At 42.4% G+C, this 10,338-nt stretch overlaps 1 protein-coding gene across 6 annotated transcripts in view; it reads left to right on the forward strand.

The window, feature by feature from the left end:
* The window catches only part of col16a1 (collagen, type XVI, alpha 1), a 51,436-nt gene extending 41,536 nt beyond the window's left edge, over positions 1 to 9,900 (forward strand). For all 6 annotated transcript variants that reach the window (XM_027010119.2, XM_027010124.2, XM_027010123.2 and 3 more), the window contains 24 exons: positions 102 to 146; positions 692 to 736; positions 2,202 to 2,255; positions 2,436 to 2,489; positions 2,706 to 2,759; positions 2,881 to 2,925; positions 3,092 to 3,145; positions 3,395 to 3,430; positions 3,515 to 3,577; positions 3,894 to 3,965; positions 4,219 to 4,272; positions 4,484 to 4,528; positions 4,752 to 4,796; positions 4,923 to 4,976; positions 5,124 to 5,177; positions 5,276 to 5,326; positions 5,430 to 5,519; positions 5,636 to 5,671; positions 5,832 to 5,876; positions 6,576 to 6,770; positions 6,926 to 6,989; positions 7,157 to 7,333; positions 7,441 to 7,518; positions 7,688 to 9,900. In XM_027010119.2, coding sequence (XP_026865920.2) covers positions 102 to 146; positions 692 to 736; positions 2,202 to 2,255; positions 2,436 to 2,489; positions 2,706 to 2,759; positions 2,881 to 2,925; positions 3,092 to 3,145; positions 3,395 to 3,430; positions 3,515 to 3,577; positions 3,894 to 3,965; positions 4,219 to 4,272; positions 4,484 to 4,528; positions 4,752 to 4,796; positions 4,923 to 4,976; positions 5,124 to 5,177; positions 5,276 to 5,326; positions 5,430 to 5,519; positions 5,636 to 5,671; positions 5,832 to 5,876; positions 6,576 to 6,770; positions 6,926 to 6,989; positions 7,157 to 7,333; positions 7,441 to 7,518; positions 7,688 to 7,884 — 1,707 coding nt within the window. In that variant the 3' untranslated portion in view covers positions 7,885 to 9,900. The remainder of the gene's footprint in view (positions 1 to 101; positions 147 to 691; positions 737 to 2,201; positions 2,256 to 2,435; positions 2,490 to 2,705; positions 2,760 to 2,880; positions 2,926 to 3,091; positions 3,146 to 3,394; positions 3,431 to 3,514; positions 3,578 to 3,893; positions 3,966 to 4,218; positions 4,273 to 4,483; positions 4,529 to 4,751; positions 4,797 to 4,922; positions 4,977 to 5,123; positions 5,178 to 5,275; positions 5,327 to 5,429; positions 5,520 to 5,635; positions 5,672 to 5,831; positions 5,877 to 6,575; positions 6,771 to 6,925; positions 6,990 to 7,156; positions 7,334 to 7,440; positions 7,519 to 7,687) is intronic.
* Positions 9,901 to 10,338: the final 438 nt, after the last annotated feature.

Raw genomic sequence — 10,338 nt, forward strand, 5'->3', positions numbered from 1 at the left:
TCCATATTCTCTTGCTGGTATACAGTATATGAATATGTTTGTGTTGTCTTAGTAGTTTAGTGTGTTGCCCTCTGTGTCATTTGTGGATTTCTCTCTTGTAGGGTGAGAGAGGTGAAAGGGGCCCTCCTGGTCTTCCTGGTAGCCCCGTAAGTTGGACTGGTCGATCTTACTACAGGAGGCTGGGAATTCTTTTTTTCCCTCAAAGCAAGATTATTTATTTTGTCTTCGTTGCCTCTATGGTTTCCACTGACCAGATGTCTCTGGTACAAACACGGCGCCGTGAGCAAAAGCGTTCCTGTTTTACCAGTGACACAGATGCCAGAGCCTCTTCATGCCTCGACACAGCCATTAACATTTGGGCCCTGTGTTCTGCTTGTTTACATGAGCTACTTCATTTCAGGTTCGCTGTTTTCAATTAGGCAAGATGAAAAAAAACAAACAAACAAAAGAAAGAACCCCTACAGCTTTTAACAGTGAGACCACAGAGCCCTCTTTTGTCACACTTTAAAACTGCAGTGAGTGATGAAGCCAGTTGACTAGACTGGGCATTTGACTAGCAGGACACCCTGCTATGTCCGATGAGATTATTTTTGTTTTATCTTTCCATCCTACCATCCTTTTCCAATCTTATCTTATTTATTTCCTTACTTAGTGTTTGCAGACAATTACCCTAACCTCACTCTTTCCTTAGGGTAATATTGGTTTCCCTGGTCCTCAAGGCTCACCTGGCCTAACCGTAAGTGAACTGTGCCCTTCACAGACACAGCCAAACACAACATACAGTACACGAATACATAAGAAATGTTCTATCTTTCTGCCATGCTCCTGTTCCTGATAAAGGTTGTTTTTTTGTTGTTGTTTTTTTTTATCTGACACTGTCAGTAATCACAAGAATGTTAAAAAGAGAAAAGAAGGCTCTCTTCACACTTTCCTACTTGGCTCTGACAAATGCGAGGCCTGTCGGTGAGGGCACACTGCTCACAGCCTGTCTCACTCTGCTCCGAGTGCCACATTTTAGCAGCGAGATAGGTTCATTAAGACGCTCTGTCTGAGCCAGATTACACAGTGCATGTGTCCCAGGTGTGGGCCACATGGGCACTGTCTGCACCCTCCAATTTGCCTCACTCTGCTTCCTAACCTTTTAAAACTGCTCAGTTGGTCTCTTCTATCACTGTTTCTCTTCTAGCCATTATCAGAGTAAAGCAGAACAGCAGGACATCATAGCGCATTTTTTCCCCAATGGTATTTTGTATACCATTGATCTGCAGATTGACTAAACACATTACTGAACCATGTAGGCAGTGTGGCTCGTCAGCTTTTAGTGGACTATAATACAAAGCTGCCAAAAATTGCAGTCGTCCAGTGCAATTCGTTTTGCCTTTGCCAGCGTGGAGAATAGTTTTGAATACTGAGTGTAGCCTGGCAACTCATTTAAGATCAGTAATCCACACTTTCATGAAGTAGCTGTACACTTTGCACACTGCCTCTCGCTTCATCTCCATGCAGTAGGTTTTTGGTTCTTTTTTAAATTTCAAGCCCATTTAAGAAAAAAAGGTAACTGAAAAAATAAACAACTTTGTGACTTGGGACACATGCTTGACTTCCGGCATTTTCTAAAAGGGCAGTAAGGAGTTTCATGTTGATTTCTTTGCACAAGTCATTGCAGATCATACTCTAGCTGCCACTGATGTATCCATGCATGGAGACTCTTAATGGATAATCCCATCTGAGATTCAGCACAGGTGCACAATCTTTCATTATGCATCTCCAATAGCCAATAGACACATTTTGCCCCTTAATAATAAAGGTAATATCAGCATCGTTTGTTTATTTATGGGAAATACAAGAGAGATGACAAGAGAGAATGAATCAATAATTTATTCACCTCATTACCAGACCTCGCTTAGGAAGTAAATAATGAGATGGTGTCAAGATCCAGCAAAACGCATTAGCACCAAGCTCACAGAAATGTGATCTGAACTACAAGGCAGTCTGTGGGCAACAATATAATCTGCTCAAATCATGATGAAGAACACAAGCTGTGTGGGACACTTGTAAACAGGCACTTTGAAACTGGTTGGTGAGCTCATCACTACACAGGAGTTCCATGTGACATGAATACGTGTCATGTTCTTGCACTGAGCATTACTTTGTTCATCCTTTTTCTGATCCATTGCTTCTAATTGTTGTTTACAAACTAGGGTCAACAAGGTGAAAGAGGCTCAGATGGGCTTCCTGGACAAAAAGGGGAACAAGTACGTAATTTCATCATTTGCTTTTGTTGGCTGATGGGGGGTGGCGGGGGAATGCACTGAAGATCAAAGACTTTTGAAATGCTCACATTCCAAGGATTTTCCATTCTACTTGTAACCTATTTTCAACATCTTTGAGCAATGCTATTATCCCAGCAATTGTTTTTCTCCATTTTTCTCCAGGGCCCACCTGGAACTCCTGGATACCCAGGAACTATGGGACCACCTGGGCTTCCTGTAAGTAATGTTTACTTCTTGCATGAACTTATGCCACATGCCTTTTTGATTACATGTTTTACATGACTTTTACGTGACTTAAACTAATTGTTGTTTTGTTCTCATGTGTTGGATTGATTTACACTGGATATTGACTGAGACAAGCTGCAACTTGGATGGGTTCAGAGTCCAGATATGTGTGGTTATATGAACCTATCCCTGTGTCTGCTTCTTTAGGGACTGAAAGGAGAGCGAGGCAGCCCAGGTGGCATGGGGCAGAAAGGAGAGTCGGTGAGAGCTCTTCTTTTTGTAGCATATCTCAGCAGCATCTCCTAATGGTACTGTTTCTTCATGCAACTTGTGCAAGATGGTAAAGGGAAAGAGGCATGACAGTTTTGGTTTGTATCTGCAGGGCCCACCAGGACTTCCGGGTTACCAGGGACCACCAGGCCCAGCTGTAAGAAAAAGCACCACAATTAAAACGCTCATGCACATCTGTTTGTACTCATCTGTCAGTTCTATAGATTGTATAGAAGTTTTGGGTTGGGCTCGCAAGAACACCAACACGTCTGTGTTGTCTTTACAGTGTTTCTGTAACACTCCATATGTTCATGTGCTTGTAGGGTCCCAAGGGGGAAGCAGGATTATCAGGACCCATGGGACCAAAGGGGGATCAGGTATGAAAGAAAGAGGGTCACAGTTGTTACCAAACAGCTTTTTTGTTCTGAAAGAATTTTTACATCTGCTACATCTCTTGATACTGCTTTTGTGTGAAATATCAAAGGTGCTGTGTTTCTTTTCAACATGTATTTATAACTTGCAAAACAAAACCGGAAAAAGTCCCAAGTGGATTGTCTGAGCTTTCTTAGAGTTTCAGTTACAGAACACACAGTAAAAGTGGTTCCTGGAATTTTGTTTCAATGTAGGGCTTCCCAGGACCACCTGGATTCCCAGGACAGCAGGTAGAAAATAATTATCGAGGTTTTACTCTCTACATATTGCTTTCCTGTGGATCTTCCTGGGCTAACAGCTCAGTTTCTTTTCAGGGCCCACCAGGTTTCCCAGGAAAAATTGGTCCTACTGGAGCCCCAGGGCCAAAGGCAGAGCCGGCAAGTAACAGTATGGCCAGTGTGTCTCACTGGTAGTCAAAATATATGATGCTAATACATAATACATAATATGGGACACTGTGGATATCAAGTTTGGTTTATTTGTCACATACATAGTCATACACAGTATAACTCGCAGTGAAATGGTTGAATATGGTTGGATATGCTTGTTACGCTATGTCTACACATACATTTGCTCTCACACTTGTACACACATACAAAAGACGATATGTATACCTGCTATGCTGTACATCACACCTATATATTGGGATTAACTGGATTCTCTTAATTTTAATTCTCTGTTCTTCTTCCACAGGGCAGCCCTGGGGCACAGGGGCCACAAGGCCCTCTAGGGCCCCCTGGACCTCCAGGAAGCCCAGGCATACCGGTGAGGGAGCTTCTCGAAGACCCAGCATGAGTCCTGAGACCGTGGCATCTGTGCAGCTTATGTAGCATCTGTACGAGTGTGGGAGGCTAGGACCAAGGCCAGCACCACAGTCTCGAGGGAATAGTCATACGTTGGCACAGAGTCCATGAAAAGTGCTTAGTGAAGATCTACAGTGCATCTGCCCACAAGAAATCTGTAACTGTCAGTGTTTTATTTATGTGTTTGTGTAATTGACTTCTTTGTACCCATTTAGGGTCCTCCTGGGACAGATGGCCTTGATGGGAAGGATGGAAAGCCAGGGCCACGGGTCAGAAGACACATAATTTGCCATAGTTTATATGTTTATAGTTTGCTTTTTGAATATTAACTGCATTAACATTACACATCATCACATTGCTTGTGAGGTCCATGTAATATGTGAATGCATACCTGCAACCAAATCTCTCTCTCTCTCTCTCTCTCTCTCTCTCTCTCTCTCTCTCTCTCTCTCTCTCTCTCTCTCTCTCTCCTTCATGCAGGGAGAGCCAGGTGCAGCTGGCCCAGCTGGACTCAGGGGAATACCGGTATAAGCACAAATCACACATATTTTTCTCTTTCTTCACTGTTTACTGACTTTTGAGCAGCTGAAGCAGTGGACATTTTCTTCAGTAATAAATGAAGGGTAATACCATCGTTTGGATATTAGGATTAAACCTTCTAAACCATACAAATTTAAACTTCACAGATGGCTTGTTTCTTGAGAGTCTGCACGTTGTATTTTGATAACAATATTCTTTCTCTCACCAGGGATTCAAAGGCATAAAGGGACATACAGGTTTCCCAGGACAAAAGGTGGGGAAGGCTGTTTTCCTTTCATCACATTTTTCCATGCAGATTAAGAGAACACATGAAAACTATACCTTTTATCTGTTGCTTCTTTTCTCTCATTCATCCCCATTCCCGGTTTGTATTTTGTAGGGAGATCTTGGACCTCAGGGCCCCATAGGGGCAGCAGGAAGACCTGGGCTTGAGGTAAGCTCTGCCATATCTGACCAGAGGATTTGGCACTCAGGCTAGTCACAAACTGCACCTGAACAAAGTATTAGATTACAAAACCATGAAACCTTTCTTTGCTGTGTGATTGATTTGCACTTAACTTCTTTTGACCCATGCTTTCAGGGTGATCCTGGTCCACCAGGTCCTCAAGGACCACCAGGAGCACCAGGACATCTGGTAAGTGTTTAGGAATTCCATCCTTGCATTCTTACATTTTAATCCTCTAAGAGTACAAATTATTTGGTATTAAATGATTTATGTAATTCACGCTGCAGGGTCCTGCAGGTCCCCCAGGTCCACCCGGACCAGCTGGGCCTCTTGGCATGGTGAGTAAACCAGATAAACAAATCTGTTTAATGTGTTAATAATATCCTGCTCTGCTGGTATCTAGCCTAATCCGGGGCACTCTGTCCCTCTGTCAACGTGCAGGGGATTAAAGGTGACAGGGGCGAAGCAGGAGAGAGAGGGCTGCCAGGCATGCCTGGTCCCCCTGGGGGACCCGGACATCCAGGACAGATGGTCTGTGCTTTCATTTCATTACACTTCTGCATGGGGCATACTTTAACCCCTGCATTTCAGCATTAACACTTGGGAGTAACTGAATGTTGCATTTTTTCTCTTTCAATTTCTACCAGGGAGAACCCGGAAATGATGGGCCAGTTGGAAAAGATGTAAGTCACGTTTCTGAGTGGTCACATCCTGATCCTGTGAGCCTGTTAGATCACTATTAACATCCTTATTCATCGGTCAGTGTAGCAGCTGGTCCACTTGCACAAAGATTAAAACTCAGTAAACCTTCTTTTTAATTTACCTCCTTAATCTGTTTCTCAGGGAGCACCAGGCTTGCCAGGAGATCCTGGTGTACATGGACAAAAGGTATGTCTGTATTTTTTTTTATTATTTTTTTTGTCTGCCATTTTTTTGGGTGGGGCCATGATGATGCCTAAAACTTGTGACACCAGTTTGCTTGATAAATTTGTGCACCGGGACAAAGTGAGCTCAGCCTTCTGCCCAACCCTCTCCTCACTGGGCGCTGCCTCACTGGCATGAGTGAGCAGCACCTCTCCATATCTACCTAGTGACGGCACCACGATCAGCTGGAAAGCTATACAGCTGCATTGAGCAGCTGCAGTTGTAGATTGTGGTTCCCTCTTGCTCACAACAAGGGGGCACTAGTGTGCAAAGACTCAGCTGATTGTTCTTGTTAATTCTGTTGCTTCTGAGGATGTTATTGTTCACCAGCTCTGCCTTGGAGATTAGAGAGTTGCAATGGAGTGTTGGGAGGGCAATTTCATAACAATACACCCTAACAAGTACATCCAAAGTGTAGATCCAGCTTATTTGACTGAATATTGCATTTGCTAACTGTAATACAACATGGATGGTTATGCATTACCTCTCTAACTACACACAAAGTAAAGTGAATATTGCCGCATATGTTGAATATTCTGTTATGTTATGCAAGCCAAAAATACTTTCATGGACATCAGTGGTCATCTGGTTTATTTAGGGTAATTGATTCCTAATTATCTGCTTTTTGTTTGGCTCCTAATTACCTATGTCTCATCTCGTCAGGGTGAAGCAGGCTCCCCAGGGCTGAGAGGTCCCCCTGGAGAGCGTGGCCGTCCTGGCCCCCCTGGTGGAGGGGGATACTCTTCTAAAGACTCTGGAGGAATTATGGGACCAACAGGGCCCCGTGGGGAGAGAGGCAGCCCTGGAACCCCTGGACAGGCAGGGCCCCCGGGGCCAGCAGGAGCCCCAGGAAATGATGTAAGGCTAATCAGCAGTCTGTGAGTGAGAAGCATTGAAATAAATATAACAGGAGTCATTTTGTAAAAGTGGAATATGGGGGTAATCAGTTTATCCAGACAAAGCAGGCTTGTTTATGTTTTTGTTTTTTTGTTTTTTATTTCTTCTGTACTCAGGGTGTTGTTAACTATGATGAGATAAGAGCTTTCATCAGGCAACAGGTCTTAAAGATCTTTGATGGTGAGAGAGCCTATGCTGTCAGCTGTCTTTCACTCAAACCATGCCCACAAATTTCCTTCAGGATAAATTAAAGCTTTTCTTTTTCCTAGAAGTTGAGATTGTTTGTTTGTTTCTCACATATGTTTTTGAATGCCTGAGCCCGTGTTTGAATTCTGCTTGCTCCTTAGAGCGAATGGCCTACTACATGTCACGAATGCAGATGCCAGTGGAGATGGTAGCATCCCCTGGCCGACCAGGACCACCAGGTAAAGATGGGAACCCGGGCTTGCCAGGACCCTCTGGCATGCCGGGCCGTCCAGGCCAGATTGGGCGCGAGGGCAGACAGGGACCACTTGGCCCTGCAGGTAAGAACAGCAGTGGCCTCTGTGTTTCCCTGAATAAAGACTGGCCTCCCTGAGCTCATGGTAAATACCTCACTGGAATGACTGGTTCCATTTGGATGTGTCTGCAGGCCCACCAGGTGTAAAGGGAGAGAAAGGAGACAAAGGTGTGGGAGAGATGGGAGACAGTGGACCACCAGGTCCTCCAGGTAGAGTTTAGATAAACATTTAAAGGAGCATGTCATATAGGATCCAGAGGGTACATCCAGCCCTCCTGGGTCAAATATCTTTGGTTTATGCTCTTAATGATATTTTTCTTTGATTTTGCTTGTGTTCTTTAATTCTGTCCCCCAAAATCTAACCTCTTCTTTACTTCAGGTATTCCTGGACCTCCTGGCTATGGTAAGATGGGACCAACAGGCCCTTCTGGTCAGCAGGGAATCCCTGGCATTCCTGGACCTCCAGGGCCCGCTGGACAAAAGGGCAAAGATGGCCGTTGCTACCCCTCTGATTGTATGAGCGGGCCTGTGGAGTACAACCCTAAGGGCCCCCAAGTCAAAGGTCCTATGTACTAGATTGAGAACATGAGAGAGTATTAGGGAACTAGAGAGGCTAAAGGGAAAGGATGAGACCCATAGCTCAGCATTCTCATCACAACATTCAGTCTGCCTGTGAACTCACCTGATGGGATCCCTGGAGAACCAGAGGATTTATCCGGCATTTGTGTCACCTTAATATGGCCAAAGCCTCTGGGCCACCATGGGAATAATCTAAAATCTGTTAAAGGTGAATTAATGCAAGGAGGGTTTAATTTTCATTCAATATCATGAGTGCAGCAACTCTACAAACTCTCTGGGAATACCCTGTTTCTCATCCATCATGCCTCTCTTTTATTTGGAATTGCATAACATCTGATTTAGAGTTTCTGTTCACTGATGCTTGACTGAAGATCTTTGGATTAAGTGCCCCAACCAAAAAAGAGCTTTTCCTTCTCCTGCTTCCCCACCTTGAAGCCGCTGATTTACTGCTTCTGATTGTGCCATCAGGTCATCTATGAGCCACTCTTATTCTCTGCCAAGGGTAACTATTTGTGCCTTGTTTTCTCTCCTGAATTGCAGATAGTCTTCCAATTTTGGGTTTTTCTGGCAGCTACTGCATTTTTCTGATTTACTGCTTTACTGAGTCAATGTATCCCAAACATTTGTCACTATCCCTATATCTTTCCTTTACATCAACCTAATGTCTCGACATGTCGTGAAAGAAAGTCTGTTGGATCTTATTGGGACCAGACATTGCTAGATAGATTCTAGAATATCCTCTTGCCCTGCTGTTCTGTGGTTATGGCACTTGACAAAAAGGTACAAGCAAGATATAATTATGCTCCCTTAAGGGCTTGTGTTGTACATATTTGTATTTATATATAATGGCTTTTTTATACATTTTTAATGGATTGCCAGCAGCACAAGAGATCTTATTTGTCCAGTGTAATCTCAGATATTATGGTATTTTCAGTAAGACTAAACAAGCCTTTTTGTAATATTGATTGGTTTTATATTAAAATTGAAATTACTTGAGTGAAAACATTTACTGAAGAATGAAATGGAAAGATCATGTTGATTTGAGCAATGTTTAGAGACATACCTTTGTGACCTTACCATCGGCATTTCAAACCTCCACTCAAACCTCTTATTCCTTTTAAACTTGAATTACTTTGTTTGAAATATCAGGTTCACCACATGCTTCCTCTCAGCTACTCTTTTGCTTTTGAAATACTTGTATCATCCAGAACTGACTCTACTTTTCTCTGCATTATAAGAAAGACATTAGCTGCACCATCATCTCTTGTTTAGGTTTCATGCTGTATGTTTAAAAGCTCTTCTGATTGATACCATTTGACACATTGCTGTGTCAGCCAGGTAGCTTACTATCCTGGTGCATAAACAGTCAGCACTTTATCTACTCTCTGACAGGCCTTCAAAACTGTGTGTGTGTGTGTGTGTGTATGCGTGTGTGTGTGTGTGTGGAAAGAGGCGGAGGAGGAGTGAGTTTGTCAGAGTAGGGACCACTTAAAGGTGCTCTATGTAGGAATAAAGGTCAGCTTTCTATTTCAAAAGTTCATCTTAATACTTTTTCTTTTCTCTGTGTAAACAGTGCATTCTTGCCATTTGAAACAATGAACACATTTATAATATTAGCAATCAAAGTCAAACCTCTTTGTCTGAGTCTCAGACAACTAAAAACAACTGTGACAAATGGCATTAGGGGCTTTTAATTAGTGCTAATCAATTATGAATCTTTTCTTGGTGCAGTTTAAACTTTTTTTTTAAAAATCTCATATAATGCACCTTCAAAGCTACCCCTTGCAACATAAAGTAATATTTCTTCAGTTCTCAAAGCCACAAGTTGAATTTCAATTACTTTTGTGAATTAACCACATGAAGATAATTTAGTCAGATCCTCTTGATGATCTGTTTTGTCATGCTTGTAAAAGCTTAAAAGAAAATAAATTCTCAATCATTGTGCCATTCATGTTTTAGTTATAGCTGTGCAATTTATTTTCAAAAGAAAAGCAATAAATTTTTTACTGCAAATTGGTATGGATTCATTTATTGAAATATCAACTGTACCCATCCAAACATTAATCCAAACATTAATAGCTACAAGCAGTTTGGAACCAAAAATGTGTACTTTTTCATTATTTGGCTATTGATCTTTCTCATTTTCTCCTTCTTTTCACAGCCTTTGGAACCATATGGCATTATTTCAAAAACGTGTCATCCTTATTGATTACTCATATGAGGAGGTTCTGGGGAATGTCTTTGTCATAATTCACCTATTTCACAGTAGTAGCAGTGTGATTAACTATTTGAGTTGCAACAAATACTGTATGTTAGGGAAAGGTTTCCCCTAAAGCAAAGTTACACTGTTCTCTACAAAATCTGTTTCTTTCCATGTCTTCAACATGACAATAATACTGGTACATGGATCTCAAACCTAAACTCAGGGCTGCATAGTCCCATACATAGTAT

Source organism: Electrophorus electricus, chromosome 8 (genome assembly GCF_013358815.1).
Source record: "Electrophorus electricus isolate fEleEle1 chromosome 8, fEleEle1.pri, whole genome shotgun sequence".
Lineage (NCBI taxonomy): Eukaryota > Metazoa > Chordata > Actinopteri > Gymnotiformes > Gymnotidae > Electrophorus > Electrophorus electricus.